A 19,623-nucleotide genomic window follows, 5' to 3' on the forward strand; every position below is an offset into this window, starting at 1 on the left:
TGTAGGTTGAGCTTTGGCTCAAAAACCTTTTGTAAATGTAGCCCCTTGTCCTCATTTGCGTGTATGCAAGTTAAAAAGTCCATGACTTTCCTCCAACCCGTGTTACCAGATGCTGCTTAAACGCTGACTGTAGCCTAGAATAAAAAGTCAAACCAGCTTTGCTTGTAACTGGAGCGTTTGCAGATTGCTCAGGCTGGTTCCACGGCAGCACCACAGGGGTGTGATCCTCAGAAGGGCCTTTACCCTTCATCTCCTGCACTCTGATGCCAAGGGGAGAAGTTCTGCACAAAGACACGGACCAGCCTGAGGCCCCGCAGCCAAACCAGATGACTGGCAGCTGCCTGGAAACGCAGAGAGATGGATTTGGTACTTTCCTTTCTCTGTGCTTTTGCGTTCGGCGGTTGACGTGGTGTGGTGGGCAGCAGGTCCCTGGAGTCTGCCAGAGCTGCTCTATTCATTTCTTGCACAAGCCATGGGCTGCTGTCCCTGCCTGTCCCCTGGGAAAGGGTATCTGCAGGGGCAACTACAGCTGTACACTTCGTGCTTCCTCCCTCCATCTCACATACCTTCTCTTCTGAGCAAAGGCATCACTGTGAAGGATGTGAAGGACATGAAGAACTTCTACTTTGCCTGTTTATTTTCTCTGAGCATCTTTGGAGCAAGGAGCAGTTGCAGCAGGACCTCAGGAAGTTTTCCTGTGCTGTTTTCTGCTGGTTGCCCGCTTTGCTCGTGGCCATACTGTTCTGCCCAAAGACCAGCACTGTTCTGAGTTGAAGTTTGTGGTGTAGTTTCAGGTGGACATTGGAGAAAAGCTGGTGAAGGGGCTGGAGAACAAATCTTATGGGGTGACTGGGGGAACTGGGGTTGTTGAGCCTGGAGAAAAGGAGGCTGAGGGGAGACCTTGGGGCTCTGTGCAAGTCCCTTGGAGGAGGGTGGAGAGAGGTGGGGGTGGGTCTGTTCAACCAAGGCCCAAGTGACAGGACAAGAGGAAATGGGCTCCAGTTGTGGCCAGGGCAGTTGAGATGGGATGTGAGGAAGAATTTCTTTGCTGAAAGGGTTCTGAGGCATTGGAAGGGGTTGCCCAGGGCAGTGGTGGAGTCCCCATCCCTGGAGGGATTTAAAAGCCGGGTAGATGAGGTGCTCAGAGATCTGGTTCAGTAGTGGACAGGTACAGTTGGACTCGACTATCTCAAAGGTCTTTTCCAACCAAACAATTCTATGATTCTATGAAATGGGTATTAAAGCATTGCTCTGGTGACCAGCTCATGTATATTTGTGAGAGGGAACCTGTGTTCCCCCTGTTGGGGATGTCAGCTGGGCACTTCGTGAGCGTGGAGCCTAATGGGGGCATTTCTGGGTTTGTGTGTTTGGTGTTTCCAGTAACGAATTTTCTTCTCTTTCCACTCCAGCTGAACCTCTCTCACTTTTAAAAGCCGACAGTAGAGTGATTCCTTTTACTCCAGCAGTGGCATTTTTGGAAGCGCGTGGCCTCCAAAAATGGCCTTTTGGAAGCGTGCCCTGAAAACTGTCCCTGTTCCTCTCCTTGGTGCCTTCATGCAACTGCTACAGAGGATGCTGAGGACTTGCTGCCTGCAGGGAGCTCTTGTGCCTAACAAGAAATGGGGATTTTGCATCTGTAATGGGGCTTAATTAGCCCCTTCCCTAATGGCCTCTCAGCCTGTGCCAGGGGATGATGCTGGTTCAGGATCTGGGAGGGGGAGATGTCTGGATGCTCCCTGCTGCTTACGGAGCAGGCTTGCTCCCACTGCTGCTTACCATCCCTGGGGACAAGGGAGGTTTATATCCGCCTGGAAATAAATACAGATCATTCACTTGTCTCTGGAGGAAGATAAAATGTAAACTGTCTATTTTCTGTGATAAAGCACATGAAATGGTTGGAATTTAAGATAATTATCTTTATTGCTTTTTATAGCACCCTGTGAAGGCTGAAATCTAATTTGTTTTTCGCTAACAGGGAGCTCCTGCTGATGACTCAGAAAAATCCATTTGTTTTATTGACAGACTTGTCTGTTTGGTTATCAGGGCATTATTCTCTTGCAGGAAAAGGGAAATACAGGTCATGACACAACGGTGGGTTTTTAATATGGATTCAAAGTTTGATATCTATCGTCAAGAAGAAAAAAAATAAAGTAGATCTAATGGGAGTGAAGCGACTCTGCTTGATTAAAGACGCTTGTAAATTAGTTTATGCTTTGGTGGGTGTGCAGTGATGGTGCACAGTGCTTTGTTTAAACAGCTTCAATACACTTGAAGCTTATTAGCTTGTGGAGAAGCTGCTTTCCCTGGGCACCTGGTGCTCCTGGAGCCCCGGCTTTAGGGAAGGAGGTGGGAGGTGCAGTCGTGCCTCTTCCCTCCTGTGCCCGCGGCCACGGGGAGCGGCGTGTTCTGCTCGTTTTGGACGTGTTGCTTGCAAGTGGAGTTGTCCTGGTTTTAAACTTCTCTCTCTGAATGTGAGACAAGCTCCCAGTTCTTACAAACTCTTTGTGTATCTGAAGATGCTGGGTACCTTCACGTGAGCAAGTCTCTTGTCAGCACAGCCCAGTGTGGTGGTCTGGAGGGACTCCTGCTGCCGTGGCTCTGTGCAGAGCAGTTGTCCGTGCTGCCATAAAGGGCAAGTGCTTTCTGCCTTATCTGACCCTGGATGATGCACACCTGAGAGCTGCTCAGAAGAAGAAACAGCATTCTCCAGACAGGCCTTTGGCATCACCCACCTCCCAAAATGTCCTTTGAATACTTCAGGCAATGATGTTTGAGAGAGGGTGGCTGACTTAGCTTCTAAATTGTTCATCTCTCTGGCTCACCCCCCAAAACTCTGTAACTTAATGCTGCCACTTGGGATAATGCTACAGACCACCAGATCTCCTACAGCTTGAGTCCTAACAGATTTTGTCCAACAATGGAGAAGGAAGAAGCAATCTAAGGGTTAACTATATTTTTAGGGAGGAGGGTGAGAGCTCCACAGGAGTAGTCTTTGCCTTGAAGCAGAGGTCTGTTTCTGTCAAGGCTCCGTAGCTCTCCACAAACACACAGTACAGCAGGAGGGAGAAAACATCGTTCTCTGTACACATGGAGTGGGAGATCTGGGTGGGCAGAGCAGGTTTCTCGTCCATCTCTGAAGACCTACTCAGTGTTTGCTGAACTTCTTTTTGGTTTCCTTTCAGGAATTGACTACAAGACCACTACTATCTTGTTGGACGGCAGAAGGGTCAAGCTGGAACTCTGGTGAGTGTTTCTGAGCTGCTTTGGCTGCGAGCGCAGGAGCGGCGACAGGGGCTGTAGTGCTGCTGGTGGGATGCTATACCGAGCTGTGGGGAGTGCAGAGCATCCCCAGGCGTGTGGTGAGGCTTACTAGCTGTTCTTACCAGTGAGTTACTCAAGCAAGCCAGACCTCTTTCCATTGAAACTTCAGAAGAAACTTCCGCTTAAACTTGAGAAGAAACTTCTTTCCAGTGAGGGTGCCAGAGCCCTGGGACAGGCTGCCCAGGGAGGGTGTGGAGTCTCCTTCTCTGGAGACATTCAAAACCCACCTGGACGCCTTCCTGTGTGCTCTCATTTAGGTTCCTGCTCTGGCAGGGGGGTTGGACTGGATGATCTTCCGAGGTCCCTTCCGATCCCTGACATCCTGTGATTCTGTGAAGGAACAGCACAAACAGTGTCCTGTTCTTTATGGAATAGTCTTTCCCCTTCATACCTGAGCGTGTTCCCATACAGCTCTCAGTCACTCTGGGAACAGTACTACTTTGGAAGCAATACTGGATTTTCCTGAAATCCTTGGATGAGTAATATAGACAAGAGAATAGGAAAGGAGGAGAAAAAAATGGGTGAAGCCCTTAGTCCCTACAGAAACCTGGATATTTCTCAATGACTTGAGTAGAAAATGGAAACAAGAACAGCGAATAACCTCACAGTTAGTGTCAGAGGATGGTAAAGCCCTGGAGAGCAGGACTTACTGGAGTGACCTGACACTGGATGGAGGTGGGAGAATGTTGCATGCGAGGGGTGACCCCTGCCTTATCTGCCAGCACTGGAAGGAGAACTGGAGTCCATCTGGCCCAGTTTTACCTGAAGTTTAACCTGCTGAGAGGCTGACAGAGCAATAAAGAGGCAGGATAGGTAGCCTGCCCCTGTTCTGGGTTCTCCTGGATCTAGTAGGGAATGACACAGGCACTAAAACATGAAGTTAGAGCCCCTCTACCAACACTTGTATCGAGTAACAGGAGCATCAGTAATCTGTGTGAATGTTTGATAGGAGGGAATGCCACGTTCTCAGCCTCAGCTACTGACTCTGGCAGCATCTAGTTTCATGGTTTAATTAAACCCCTGCTCTTTGAAGCTGAATGTCCTCATTTTTCTTACAAGACAGCAGAAGCAGCTAATTCATCTCTTCCAGCTTGAATGTTTATATGTGCCGCTTATATTCTTTTGTCTCTCTTGTAAGATGTCTTTTTTTAAACATTTCAGCCCCAAGTGTGTCGTTACTTACTGCTTCCCTCTTGAAGCTCTTCTCTTTATGCTGTAATTCTTGAGCTGAAGAACCAGCACAGGACCTGAGAAGCTGATAGTGTTGGTTGATGATGCCTCAGTGTAATCTTTTACCATTGCTTTCCTCATGCAACCCAATATTTGATTGTCAGGGGAGAAGGAGATGTAAGCATAGACTGTGTGATGTCCAGGACCGATAATACGATCCTGGAGAGCTTTAGATCTGAAAGAATGACTGTTGTGAGCTTGAGGTCAGTGCCTTTTTCATGTAGCTGGTACAAATCTGGAGCTGAGGGGTTCATCAGGCTTCTCAGTGGTCATTAATGTATCTAATCCTGGCCTAGTGAATAGATCTGACGAACATCATGACATGGCTGTGATCACCCTGACTGATTTCAGTATATCCTGGTTAAATCAGCGTGCTGGGCTCTGGTTTGCTGTCCCGGGTGTTCCCACTGGCACTGAGAGGTGCTGGTGATGTAGTCAAACTTATTTATGCCACGTCAAGAGAAATGATAGTGACTGAATAGCCCCTTATTGTCACAGTGGGAGTTCCTGAGCTCTCTGTAGGGTGTGATCGACCAGGTCTGTCAGAGATCTGGGTATAAAGATACTTCCTTTCATTTTTGGTTAAAACATGTTTGATAAAAAAAGCAAAACTATACAGAATCCCAGACTGGTGGGGTTGGAAGGGACCTCAGGAGATCATCCAGCCCAACCCGCCTGCCAAAGCAGGTTCCCTACAACAGTAATGATTTGAACGAGAAAACTGACGTAAGCCTAATATCCCTGGCAGCTAGTTCAACTAGGAAAAAAACAAAGACTAGCTTCTATGCAGCAGGTGAGTCAAAAGGGAGGTAAATTAGTCCCCAGTTCCTCTCTCACCATAGGCTCATCAGCAAAGTACACTGGTTTCACAAGGAATCTTCCTTTCTAAGGGGGGAAAAGGACTTGGGAACATGGCAGCCTACCTCACTTTAGCAGAAATCAAAACTCTTCTCCAGGCTGAACAGTCCCAGCTCTCTCAGTCTTTCCTCGTAAGAAAGATGCTCTAGCCCCTTAATCATCTTTGTAGCCCCTACAGTGCAAGACAATTTCTCCTGTCCTGAGTGGGTGTGTTCATTTTATGATAGGCAGCTCTTCATGACTCGGAGGGGTCTGCAGTCTCACTCTGACTTTGAATCCCATGGACTGCAGGGAACTAGAGAGAAAATCCTTTGCCCAAGGAACTGAAATGACATATATATCCTCGTACATGATAAGGTGGTGCTGGAGCTGAGTGGCTTTGGTTTGTACCTTCTCTTTGGGAAGCACGATGACAGCAAGGTGCTCTGGAGTGTGTCTGACTGTAACCAAAGGTGGTGATGCACCCACTGATTCTTCCCAAAAACCACCATGCAGAGCAGTTTGTGTACCACACGTGTTCTAAAGATCTGACAAGATCAACACTTTTTTTTTTATTAGTTTTTTTTTTAGATCCAATAGGAGATGCACAGTATGGGATTCAATTCTCCAAACTTCATAGCTGTAACTTTTCTTTGTTGCAGGGACACATCAGGGCAAGGAAGATTTTGCACCATTTTTAGATCCTACTCTAGAGGAGCCCAGGTAAGTGCTGCTCTCAGTGCTCAGATGGGGCACACTTGCTTCTCCTTTAGGCTGTAAAAATCTTCCATGCTGTAGTAAAGAGCTCTGAAGAGGAACCCATCGAGCATCAAATGGATGGGATCTGTGCAAATGCCAAGAGGCACTGCATGTCACTTGCTGTCTGGTTTCTGTTTTTATGAAATGGTGGGAGAGAGAGGAGTGAATGACAGACTTCCCTTGGCTGCTACAGAAAAGGTCTGTTACAGACTATATTCAGTGTTAGTTTCTAAAGAAGGGCTGAGAAGATGGGGTTACAGAGGACAAGGCAGTTCTAGCTCTAGATCTGCCTCAGCTTTAATGTGGGAGCTCGTAGTTTCTGACGTTTGTCACATTTGTTTAAATATGACACTGGCTTTCCCAATGGAATTCTTCCAGTCTGTGTTGCCTTCAAGTCAGTTCCAAAAATAGGGTGGCTTCTGCTTGCATATTTGATGCAGATTTGAAACTAAAGCAGCTGAATTGGATCATAAAGTGCATTCCTTAAAACACGAGACAGAGCATTACATGTTGAGTTTCTCCTTGGGGCCCTGCTCCAGAATAGCATCTAGATGCTGAACAGCAGAAAAATCTGGTGGTCCTCTGGAAAATTGCTGTTAGTTAACTGTGCTTTCTTACAGCTTTATTGTCATCCTTTCAGTAACCTGACAGGGTCCCTCCAGGATAGTCTTCCTCAGTTAAATGAACTACTGCGTTATCCCTTTTGCTTCAGAATTGGAAAACTTTGCAGAAAATTCCTCCTCTCCTGGGCACTGAGTCGGAAGCTGTATATCAACCTCCTGGCTGTGCCAGGATCCTGGCAGCTTCCCTGCCTCTGGGAAACTTTGCCATTTTTATTCAAGCTCTTACCACTATTGCTCGTGGCTCTTTGCTCCTGGTAGCTGTAGACCTTTGCTTTGCTAACTGGCAAAATCTGTCGTGTTCTCTTTCTCTCTCAGACTTCCTGCACATTCACTTGTGCTGTAGACATGAGAGTGCTGTTGGTATCTCCTCCGGTGTCTCGTTTATTCTTGTTTGAGCACATCTCTGGTGGTGTGGATGGCTTTGAGGCAGCTCCTTTGAAGCAGAGGCCAATTTCCTGGTGCTTGCAGAAGTGCAAGACCAGGAGTGTTGGAGCGTGCCTTCTGCAGTGGGAGAGCATGGGATCTCCCGTTCACATGCTCACTCCCATGTGTGAGTTTATCTTTAAGCTTCCCTCTGCCTTTACTACATCTCAGCAAAATCTAGAGCTCCAGTCTCAGTATAACCTGTGGACTTGAGACTGTGTCACTTCCCTTACCAGTTATAAACAGCATTGGTCAGTGTGGTTTTCTGGTGACCACATCACCATAGCTTTGGTCAGTCTTTTTCTAACACATGCTGTGTCAGACGCCCAAATCAAACTGGGAATGGAAAGCAGCAGGCTTCCTCACTAACGTGTCCAGAAATAGAGTTTGAGATCTTCTACCCCTGTCTGCAGCATGACCTGCTTTTCCAAACAGCTGTACAGAAGACTTTCTAACTTTCGTGTAGACTTTGAGCACCTGGGAGCCAGTGCTGTGTCTCCACAGGGAGATCCTGCACCCACATGCCACAACTCGTAGCTGCTGCCGCCGTTCAGCAAACTGGGGCAGACGGGAGAGGTGAAATCAGGAGTGCTGAGAATACTTGAACTGGATGGAGAAGTACACGTCTGTCTGGAAGCTGCCGTGGAGCTGTAAGGTGTTTGCACAGTGCATCCCTGGGGTTCCTGCAGCCTGTTCTCCCTGACACTGTGTTTGACATCGGGTGCTGTAAGGTGTCGTGTATCTGGCTGACCTTGAGTTTGAAACTGAAAATTGCTTTTATCTTCCTTTCTCAAAATGAAGTTCTTGACCCTCTTTGCTTTGGAGGCAACGTCTTTGATAGGACGAGAGGTGACGGCCTCAAGTTACACCAGGGAAGGTTCAGGTTGGATATTAGTAAAAAATTCTTCTCCGAAAGAGTGGTCAGACATTGGAACAGGCTGCCCAGGGAAGTGGTGGAGTCACCATGCCTGGAGGTGTTCAGGAAATGTGTAGATGCAGCACTCAGAGCTATGGTTTAGGGGGCATGGTGGTGATGAGCTGATGGTTGGACTGGATGCTCTTAGAGGTCTTTTCCAACCTTAATAATTCTGTGATTCTGTCTTGCCCTTCTGCTGTATTTGTCAGTATTGCTTTAGGAACTCTCACCTGAACATCTGCAAGGCTTGCCTCATCCATCATATCTGCTTACCCCTCCCAAGGAGTCTGTCTGAGAGGTGTTCACAATAAACCTCGTCAGCCAGGCGGAGGGACCTTTAATGTGCATGCTTTATTGCTGAATGCTGGGCTACAGAGCTTACTTGTACAGCAAGGTGTAGCTTCCACCTTTATCTCAAAGCCTGCATTCTGCTTGTGCCACAAATGCCTTTTCCAAAGTACCTTTGTGATGCCTCAGTCCTGAGCTGCCAAAATAGTCAACCCTCAAAACCAAGAAAACAGCCCTAAAGAGCAAGTCTGCCCAGCAGGAGGAGGGGTGGTTCTCAAGTGAAGGATCTCCACTGCCCTCTGAAGGTGTTGAGATGAGCACAGTGAAAGGTGGGTGCCTCTGGATGACTGGAGTCCTTGTACAGTCTTCTCCAGGTGGCTTGGAGTGAAACTTAGATCGGTTTCAGCCCCGGGTGCTTGGCTGCCAAGTGGCAATACAGCGATATTCCTGCATGAGCAGGGGTAGAGGTCCTGTCTCCTCTTCAAGAACTCACCACCTCTTTCAATGGAAGAGGAAAGTATCTCAATTTAAACTCTTAATGGTTAACCAAAGCAAGAGGACTGTTTGTTTTGAATAACAAATGCCTGTGTGACTGCAGGAATGGGCTTCAACACCTCCAGTTATTTTCAGTATGCAGAAGCTAACTTCTTCTGGCATAGCCTTAGCGTAAAGACAACTGAACTCAGTGTCATCTCAGAGGAAAAGAGATAAAATGCTTCCAAGTTCTCTTATTTCTTCAAGATGTATTTAATGCTGCGTGCTGTACTGACTGCTTTGCTTCGGCTGTCTGCTCTCCTCTCTTGGTATCATCACACTTCAAGACTTCTGCTGTAGGAACTCCGATGGAAATCCAGTTGGAGGAAAAAGAAACAGCTTTTTTTAACCTAATAAGCCAAAAGCTCAGGAAGAATAAATACAGCCAAGAAGAGAGACACCAGAGTGGGGAAAGCTCTGTTTGAAGTGCAGTGTGATATTTGTACAAGAACGGCTTGTTATAAACTGGCCACAAGCACCTGCACACTGAAAATGAGCAGGAGGTTCTCACTGGATAGAGGAGTGAGACTGAACTGAGCTTCCCGTTAGTGGAGCTTAAAGATTGAGTTTCCCAAGACGACTTTGATGGGTTGGCTGTGAGAGCAGGAGGCTGGTGGCCCCAGCAGCCTGGCAGCCCTTACTGGGGTGACTGAGGACAGCGTGAGTCTATCTGAAGAGCCAATGCTTAAGAGAATGCTTGCTATGAAAAGTGCCTTCAGGTGAGGGATGCACACCTCATTTTCCCACACGCACCTTATTGTGTCTCAAGAATTGAATCTTCTGAAGTAAACCCTGGAGAGGTTGCAAAGAGGAAAAGCAGTTTCCAAATAGGGAGCAGAGCTTCTCAGGAGTTTTCCTTTCCCCCACAGCATACCCTCGTGCTTGGCTTGGTCTGGACTTCAGGCCAGTCCCACCCAGTGAAAGGACTTTTCTTGGGCACTCAGTGCCTTCCCCAGTGTAGACTCCACAGCACTTGCTTGGGTACACAGCCACGTGGCTTTCACGTTTGGTAGGAGCTTCTTCCTCTTGAAAACTTCTGAAGTAAAATAGCTTCACTGTCCTTGAGGAGCTGGCCTCAAATGAGGACCAGTCCCTTCTTTCAGCCGAGGTGGACCAGCCACATTTGCCTCAGGATCTGCTGCAAGGATCACAGATCTGTCTGTGCTGCTCTGATCCCATGAGGGGTGCAATGAACTCTTTGGCTCAGGGTGGAGGCTTGTGGTGTACTGGTGTGCCTGGGACCCCCTTCCTTTTCTCTTCTTGTTTCCCTGACTCTCCTGTTGCAGCTGCTTTCATCATCCCTTCCCTCTTAGAGTCTGTTGGGCCTGCAGGTCCTGGCCACATGGCTTCAGGGTCTCACTTTGGGGCAAAAGAGGAGCAATTGTGTCTGGGATAGCAGAGCACTGGCCTCTAGGCACTGGTGGGGCAGGGACAGTGTGCAGGCCACTTCATGGGGACTGCAGGGCCAAGGGAGGGTAGAGGTGGAAACCCAGTTGGGTTGTGACCTGCAGAAGAAACTCAGGGAGTCTGGAACTTGCTGTGGTGCAGAAAGATTTTTCTATTAATTGTTGCAGCGTAGCATGTGGTGAAAGGCATTTAGTGACGCTTGAAGTTGCTTCAGAAATCTTTCATTTTGCTCTTGGACTTCTGTTCTTTGACTTTTTCTGCTTGGCTTCAAGGTCTGAAATTACACCAGCAGCAGAGCTGGTATGTTGATCTCAACTGCTGGGTGCAGCTGTGGCTCTTCGGGCTGCTGTGAGCAAATGCAGCCTATCCCAAGAGTCATCACAGAGGGGAGAAAGAGGGTTGTGGTGGTGCCTGCTCATCTAGCAAGGAAGAAGCAGTGCTGGTAACATTCCTGATGTCCTCGTGTGCCAGTGATTTAAACTGTTTCTGGCTTGCCAGCTCTTCCCAGGCAGTGTGATACAGAAAGTCCTCCATGAACAGTTTCAGACCATCTACAAGAAGCCATAATCAACATTCAAAAATGCTCCCATCTTCCAACAAAGCTGCAGCCCTGACAGAATGATTATTCATTGTTGTTGAGTTCTGCTTAGGTAGGTGATTTGAGTAGCTGCTGTTTATCCTGTTCAGGGCTTCTTAGTATGCAGGAAGGTGGTGGCTTTTTTGGCAGCTCAGCAGACTCTGAGATGTAGGCTCTGCTCTACCTTACGGCTTTCTTGGTTGCTGCAAATACCTTACCTGCCTCAGGTTATTTCAGTGGGGTTGTCCAGCTGCTGGAAGAATCCAGCCTTCCTGCCAAAATGTTTATCAAAAGCTCAGTGATAAATAAATGTGTTATGCTGTTGGGAAATGGTTTGGCAGCAGGATGTAGTTGCCCACGAGCCAAGGTCTGAGGTGCCAGCTGGAAAGCTGTGACCAAACGTAGCTCCGAAAGAGCAGGCAGGAGAGACAAAGTGTTCTGGTTGCCGTCAGCACTGAATTTTTGTTTATGGTTTATTTCATCCTGGGGGCCAGAGAAATCCAGTCTGGGGGGCTCTTCCAGGCTTCTTCAGCAACAGCTTTTTTCCATCGGAGGAGAATACCAGCGGGTGACACTTTCCTGGCCGCCCTGTCATCTGCTGGCACAGAGCTCAAGTCTTTGGCAGCCGTGCAAGCGCTTGCTCCCCCCGGCTCTGTTCTTGCCCACTTGTGTGAGTGGCTGGAGATGCAGCTCCTAAAGCATCTGAGAAGCCTTTTTGAAGGAGTCTGCTTTGCACTGATGGCTGAGTGTGCTGCTTCTCTCTCACCTTTGGAAGCTTATTGCTTCTAAGCCTGGTATAAACCCGCAGCAAGAGACAGGGGTGATGCTTTTTTTTTCCCTCTTTGGTTATGTGGGCAGGTCTGTGTAAGCTGAAAACAAGTTTGGGTTTTGGCAGAGTGAGTGTCCACATGTGCTGCTGGATACAATAACAGATGCTCTCTCTGTTCTTTGTTCACTACACATCGTACTCATGTGGGAATTTCTGTCGCTGGTGTGCGTAGGGTCGTGCCAATCCCAGGAGCGTGCACCAAAAACAGGGTGGAAATGAACTTTGAAAATCAATTGTGAAAAGAACCGAGACAGGTCTGGGGATGAGGCCAGTCATCTTCCACCTCACAGAGAAACCTGCAGGCAGGTTGAGGAGGAAAAAAAGAAAAGCTGTTGGATGGCTGGTGAGGCCTCCAGAATATTCTTGATCTGAGGACCTGAGGGTGCAGCTTTTCACTTCATGCTGTGGGAACTGGGGTGTGTAACTGAGAAAGGTGCTTTGTGAAACTAAAAATGGAGAGGAGTGGAGGTATTATGGTGTTGACAGCCATCTAGGCACTTGGAGAACAATTTAGGCTGCAAATGGGAAACTGTTCATTTGTCTAGTTGAGTGAATTGAAATTCTGTGCACGTTATTACAGAGGAGACTTTCTTTAGAAAAAATTAAAAACCCAACAGATCTTACTTGGAACTGTCTGCAGAAGTGGAGCCAGCTCCCTGTCTGCGTGCATGTCTGTGTGCTGTTCTTTCTAGGGGAGAAAATGGTAACGACAACGTCTGTTTGGGATGTGTGCTCTAGAAACGTGGTGTCTGGAGCATGCCAGCGCTGCTTGGAAGAACTACGAGGATATCTGGCAGCACCATGAGCTGCCCAGAAGTTTTTAAGACTGCTTACTCCATCTTCTGTTGAGTTTCAGTAAAGCTGGTCTTAATACCCGTGCTGGGGAGGATGGGGACAGAAGCAAGGCATTGGACAACTTGGCCTTGGTCTCTTCTGACCTTTGGGAAGCTCTACCAGACAATCTTGACTCTACATGTGCGTGCACGGAGCTGTGTTATGACTTGGAGGGTAAGCTGGCAGACACTGTGTCATCTCTTGCATTTAGATACCATGGTCTTGACCTTCCACCCTGCTCCTGAGAACTTGGAGCTTTGTTTTTTGCTGATGTTTTATCCTTATTCCTATTTAAAGAAGAACCAGGCTGCAACTGCCAACAAGCTTAAAAACTCTTCCTAGAGCATATTTCTGGTAGAAGCAGTCTTCACAAACTAGGTCTTGGGTCTGTTTCTCTTGGCTAAAGGAACTTGTCAATCCAGAAATAAAATAAATGGATTTTATTTAACTTGCTGGCAGTTTATCTTGGAAGGAGGTCATCAAACATTTTGCTTTGTTATTTCCTGACTCTTACTCATTCACACATGCAGCCTTGGAAGCTTGAAGTAAAAAAAAAATTAACACAAATGAAAAGGAAGCTCAGAGTCTGTCTCTCTCTCTCTCTGTCTCTCTCTTTCTTAAAATGTGTTGTATCCTGTTACTTCTTGATTTGGGTTCTTGAAAAGAACCAAAATCTTTGGTTTTGTGGATTTTTTTAATTATGGGAAATTATTACTTCCTTCTTATTTTTTTTTTCTATCTAAACCTAAGAGAAACTGATTCTTTTCTCTCCAAAACAAAACCCACCTCCAATTCTTTTGGAGTATGGAGTTTTTTTGACTGTTCTAGAAATGACATTGCAAAAAATTATGGACTCTAGACACAAGCCCTGGACTTTCCTTGGAGGAAACTGAAGATGCATCTGCTCCCTCCACCACACACATGCTTCTGCAGTTGTGAAATCTCATTGTCAGGTCCCTCAGAACAACCTCAAACCCAAACTTTGAAGGACTCACTCTTCCTGTTGGGCTGTCAAACATGAAAAGCCACCCACCACGCATGACTTGCCTTTTGTACCCTCTCCACTTCTTTTCCTACATCTGAGCCTTTGGTACAAACGCGGAGGTGTAGACGTTGGAGGGCCAAGGAGGACAGAACAAACAGGCTTTGCCTGCAGAGTGGCTGTCTGGGGTTGAAGTGCTGCTCAGTGAGGTTGGGGCTAAAGCTCAAGAATCAGAATTGTCCTGACCAAGACTTTTAAAAATGATAAAAGGGCAGGGGGGACTTTGGGAGAGCTGCTTATTCTGAGAGCTTTGAGGGAAAGGCAAACAATGTTGAGGCACACCCAGCATGCTTGGAGAAAGGCTGCTCATCCAAGTGGGGGCACTGCTTCAAGTGCAAGCTCAAGACATGGCTTTATTAGGAGGCTTCAAGGACCCTGGTCTAGTGGAAGGTGTCCCTGCTGCTGGCAGGGGGGTTGGGACTGGGTGAGCTTTAAGGTCCCTTCCCCCCCAGACCAGTCTGGGATTCTATGAGGAGGAGGCAGGTGCCTTTGTGGCTCGGATGCCCTGGTGTTTATCATTCCCCTGTGCTCCAGATCTCATGCTGGTGGTTATTTTTTTCATAAGCTTGAGGTACATCACACCCATGGCTTCTGTACAGGCTTCTCCCAGTTCACGGGCTTTGGCAGCAGCCAATATTGTGAGGCTGTTTCAGGGGGGCTGGGTCGTTTGTGTTTCCCATCTGAGTAGCAGATCTTCCATTTCCATGAATGAAGGAGCAACTCCCTTGGTACATGAGGGTGCTTGGTGGTCTCTGACTTGTACCAGGACAGATGTTAGACACTGTGGCAGCTCTTCCTTCACTGCACTGTATCTCGGCATCTCCTGGGCCGCCAGCTGAGCCTTTCCTTTGCCACCTTCAGATCTCTTTTGCTTGCGCTGGGGACTTGCCGTAGGGATGGCTGTTCCTGGAGGATACCCCTGATTCACAGGAGACTGGTTCTGCTGAGCTTGCTGCTAAATGCTGTTATCCTGGAGTCTAGCTCGGGCTGGTTTGGTTTGCCCTTAGCTTAGTCTGCTTTACCTTTCATCCAGCGCTGCGTTCCCAGCTGGGCTGTCTCCTCTCACAGTGCGGGATCATCTGTTCCTCCACAGTTCCCATTTCAGGGCATCTTCAACTGCGATTCTGTGAAGTAACTGTGAAGTGGCTGTTGTCACTTGAAATGTCCTTGATTGCACAGAAGAGAGTGACACCAAGTCAGAAAAATAACGGGCGAGTCGCAGAGAGGCTGCTGCTTAAGACAATTCTCTAAGTGCTGTGTGTGCCCACCCGGCACTGAGGGGCAGCTCCTGATGCTGATGTTGACTCGTGTGCCTGCAGGGCCGTGTGTAGCCTACTTTCCTTGGATCTGTCCTCAGAAATACTGTGATTCAAGAAAAGCTCACTTGGGAGGAGTTGCTGCAGACCTGAGTGGTGGCCAGCAGTCTGGTCGTGGTCCTGAGTTCTGCTAGCCAGGCTCAGGGCGAGGGTGAAGACCCTCTGAGGTGCTGCTCCATGTCATCACAGCTGCAGGCACAGACTTCCCTGCCTTGAGCTGGACCTGTCCTGGTTGCTGGCATCATTGTGCTGCACCCGGAGAGGTGACTGGGCAGGAGTCATGGATGTGAGTGGTGTTCAGGGAAGATGGATATGGGTCTGGGGATGCAGTAGGTGCCTCTTTTCCAGAAGAAAGGGCAGGAGGAAGGTCCTACAACAGGACCTTTGATCTGACCCTCTGGGGTTTGCCAGCATCACTGTCCTGTGTTTGTTCTCTGCCGGTGCAGCAGTGACAATGGACAACGTTGGCTGCCTTCAGCAAAGCCCAGCGTGATTCTAGTCCTGCAGAGATGCTGTGTTGCTTATTGGCATCACTCCACTTCTTCCCTGCCAGCTGAGGAACAGAACGAGACAGGTTCTGGAGAAGAACATGCTGAGGATGGATGTGCTTTATTAACTTTGTCATCTTCTGCTACCGTCCTACCACCAAATGCAGCTGTTCCACATAAGGGGAAAAGAAAAAGGCTGTTTCTGCATCAGTGAGTTTTTATCAGATTTGTGACAGGAGGAGGGTGTGTTTCACACAGCCTTGCTCCTCCAGATCCACAGTCACCGAGACAGTTCCTCATTTATAGAGACTGCTGCTTTGGAAAGATCTGGGAGATGTTCAAGCCAAAACAGGAGTAAAACCTTCCCTAATAGTCTGGAACTGAATTAGTACAGATGTGTGATCTCAGTTTTTGCCCTAGCAAGCACACGAGTAGTGCAGCTGGAGCCATGTTCTGTCCTTTGGGTTTCTGCATATGCAGGTGGTCCTTCAGCTGTGTCTCCCTTTCAGTTTGCCTACTATGAAACTTCTTGATTGCTCCTGATTTTCTTCCACCAGGGAATTCTCTTGGTGTATGACATCACTAATCGCTGGTCATTCGATGGGATAGATCGATGGATAAAGGAAATAGATGAGGTAAGTTGGGTGGAAGAACACGTGCAGTGGTCAAAAATTTGGGGAGGTATCGCCTGAGGTGCCACCTCTGATCTGGGGACAAGACTGGCTCTGCTACAGAGAGGAGATGATGGCAGTCTGCTCATAAGCAGAGCAAGGGGATGAGTGTCTGCCCTCTACTTCTGTATAAAGCCAGAGTATTAGGAAAGAGCTTGGGAATAGGCAAGGCCACATCTGGAATACTGTGTCCAGTTCTGGGCCCCACAGTTCAGGAAGGACAGGGAACTGCTGGAGAGAGTCCAGCACAGAGCCACCAAGATGATGAAGGGAGTGGAGCATCTCCCTGCTGAGGAAAGGCTGAGGGAGCTGGGGCTCTTTAGCTTGGAGAAGAGGAGACTGAGGGGTGACCTCATTAATGTTTATAAATATGTAAAGGGCGAATGTCAGGAGGATGGAGCCAGGCTCTTCTCAGTGATGCCCAATGGTAGGACAAGGGGCAATGGGTGTGAGCTGGAACACAGGAGGTTCTGCTTCAACTTGAGAAGAAACTTCTTTCCAGTGAGGGTGCCAGAGCCCTGGGACAGGCTGCCCAGGGAGGGTGTGGAGTCTCCTTCTCTGGAGACATTCAAGACCTGCCTGGACGCCTTCCTGTGTGATCTCATTTAGGTTCCTGCTCTGGCAGGGGGATTGGACTGGATGATCTTTCGAGGTCCCTTCCCATCCCTGACATCCTGTGATTCTGTGATTCCCTCTAAAATGGACTGTAGTGAGGATAACTGAGTCTTCCTCACGAGGCAGTTCTGATTTTGGCAGTCCCTCTTGGTCACAGAGCAGTTTCTATTTCTTTGCTCTTCACTGCGATTGCAACTAAGCAGAATCCTGGGTTTGGCTGCCCTTACTGAAGCCAAGCCATGATTTATTTTTATTATTATTTTGTTTTCCTTTCTTTCTTTCTTTTAAGCATGCCCCAGGTGTTCCTCGGATCCTGGTGGGAAACAGGCTTCACCTGGCCTTCAAGCGGCAGGTGCCCACGGAGCAGGCCCGGGCTTACGCGGAGAAGAACTGCATGACGTTTTTCGAGGTCAGCCCCCTGTGCAACTTCAACGTCATCGAGTCCTTCACAGAGTTATCCCGTATTGTCCTCATGCGGCACGGCATGGAGAAGATCTGGAGACCCAACAGAGGTTCGTAGTCAGGGAGATGTTCCGTGTGGAGAAGGCATGAGAGCTGGCTGGGCTGAAACAGAGGGTAGGACTGACTGCCTAGGTGGGAGGTGTGTTGATTAGTAATTGTGGGATCTGAAAGCACCTGAGATGGAGAAATGCCTGGGGTCAGACAAGCTGAATCTGAGCCACGAGAATCTGCCTGTACTAGCACGGGAACCCAGCAGGCAGCAGTGAGGGATGGGCAGCTCCAGAGGGCAGGCATGTCTAGGATCTGAATTGCTCTGGGGCATCCTACTCCTCTCCACTCACTATGGGTGAGGCTGAGGGGGATTAAGCTCACAACTTGAAAGTACTTCAGTCACAGGGTTCTGTGGGATACATCCAAGCGTGAGTATCTCTGTCCTTTACTCTCTGCCTGAGCCTGTGTCTCCTGTTCTGGGGAGATGTGGAGGCAAAATGAGCCCAAGGAGCTGAAGGGACTGTTGGCACGCAGCACTGGGCTGGGATATTCCGTGTAGCCAGGCACGTGTGCTGCAGCGTGGCAGACTGTGAGCAGAGTCTGCGTTACATCTCAGCCTCTTGAGTTTGAAGGAAAGTCTGAGGTCCCACATTCCTGGCTGGAGGTTGCTGTGTGCCCCACTGGCAGTCTGAGCAGCAGGAGATTCATGCTCCAGGGGTGACCTGCCTTCATCCATATCCTCAGCTCCTGCTCATGAGGGAGGGAGAATCCTCCAGCCTCAGTCACCAAATTATCTGCCAGGGCTCCTGCCCCTGACCTGGCTGCCATGCTGCTGTGTCCAGCTCATGTGGGGATGGCAGCAGGAACCCTATCACTCTGTCCAACTCCCTGAAAGGAGGGTGGAGAGAGGTGGGGGTGGGTCTGTTCAACCAAGGAGCAAGGGACAGGACAAGAGGAAATGGGCTCCAGTTGTGGCCAGGGCAGTTGAGATGGGATGTGAGGAAGAATTTCTTTGCTGAAAGGGTTCTGAGGCATTGGAAGGGGTTGCCCAGGGCAGTGGTGGAGTCCCCATCCCTGGAGGGATTGAAGAGTTGTGTAGACATAGTGCTGAGGGACATGGGTTAGTCATAGGGGACTGGTCAGTGTTGGGTTCATGATTGGACTCGATGATCTTGAAGGGCTTTTCCAGTCGAGGCAATTCTGGGATTCTGTGATTCTGATCTGCGTTTGCAGACCTGTCCTGAACCTCTTCCAGAGGCAGGACTTGGAACTGCTGGCTCCCTGCTTGGGAAGAGCTGGAGGTGAAATCGTGCCCTCGTGTGGCTGCTTGCTGGGAGATGCCCTCTGAGCAGACTTCCCAAAGCAGCCTCTCATGGTGTACGCTGAGCTGAGAGGACGCTGGGAAGCCTGAAAAGGCAGAATCTGCTGGTTTGGTCGGATCTCTGTTGCTGCAGAGAGCTGGCCCTGTGGCCACAGTGTCCCCATGTGAGACTGTCCTGCTCCAGGGCATGCTGACCTTTTTGCCTCCTTCCTTAGGCATGTCCTTCTGGTTGCCAAATGATGGCCTGAGAAGCCAAGTGCCTGGCAGGGACATGAGCAAGGCACTACCTGCCCCGGGCGCTGTGCAGGGAGGAGAGGTGGCTGTGCCGAAGCCCCACATGACACCAAAGCTGGTGTCCCACAGAGCACTAACCTCCAACAGCAGAGCTCACCTGGGGTCTCCCAAGCTTTTGTCCTGTTAATCTGCTCCCCGTTCAAGGCTCCTGTACAGTCGTTATTGGCTCCTCTCCTCAAAGGAGCAGGAACTGTGTGTGCAGCATGAGGAACAGGTGTAGGGAGAAGGCAGCCCTGGAACTCTCTTGGCCCTTGACTGTCTGGTCTTTTCTCCCACCAGTGTTCAGCTTACAGGACCTGTGCTGCCGAGCCATCGTTTCCTGCACCCCAGTCCACCTCATCGACAAGCTGCCATTGCCCGTCACCATCAAGAGTCACCTGAAATCCTTCTCGATGGCCAACGGGATGAACGCGGTGATGATGCACGGCCGCTCCTACTCCTTGGCCAGCAGCGGGGGTGGCAGCAGCAGCAAAGGGAACAGCTTGAAGAGATCCAAATCAATCCGGCCGCCCCAGAGCCCCCCACAGAACTGCTCACGCAACAACTGCAAGATCTCTTAGCAGGATGGACCTGCCGTGAGCTTCTGTGTCCACACCCCCCACCGATGTACAGCTGTTTGCGCACTTCACCCTTCACGCCTGATCCTTCCGGACGGGCCGCGGTTCCTCGGTTGGTTGGTTTGGTTTTTATTTTCTCTCGTTGGGAATGTGCTCACGTTTTGGCTTCGCGTACGAAGCGTGGTGCCGGGTGGATCTCGCGGCGCTGGCGGGGAGAGGACTCTGCCAAGTGACCCTCCAAGAATGCTTTGGGCTTTGCCTCTCGGCCTGGGGTGGAAAATTCAGCAG

General features: G+C 49.1%; 1 protein-coding gene across 1 annotated transcript; it reads left to right on the top strand.

Annotated features, from left to right (window-relative positions):
* Window positions 1–2,606: 2,606 nt before the first annotated feature.
* LOC104519106 (ras-related protein Rab-40C) lies at window positions 2,607–19,338 on the top strand (the record flags this gene model as incomplete). Its single annotated transcript, XM_010169749.2, has 6 exons — window positions 2,607–2,665; window positions 3,154–3,243; window positions 6,051–6,111; window positions 15,982–16,059; window positions 17,000–17,222; window positions 19,058–19,338. Coding segments are annotated over 6 exons (792 nt in total), but the record flags the coding sequence as incomplete, so codon positions are not given.
* Window positions 19,339–19,623: the final 285 nt, after the last annotated feature.

This window comes from Antrostomus carolinensis, unplaced genomic scaffold (assembly GCF_000700745.2).
Source record: "Antrostomus carolinensis isolate BGI_N321 unplaced genomic scaffold, ASM70074v2 scaffold3396, whole genome shotgun sequence".
NCBI classification, from domain to species: domain Eukaryota; kingdom Metazoa; phylum Chordata; class Aves; order Caprimulgiformes; family Caprimulgidae; genus Antrostomus; species Antrostomus carolinensis.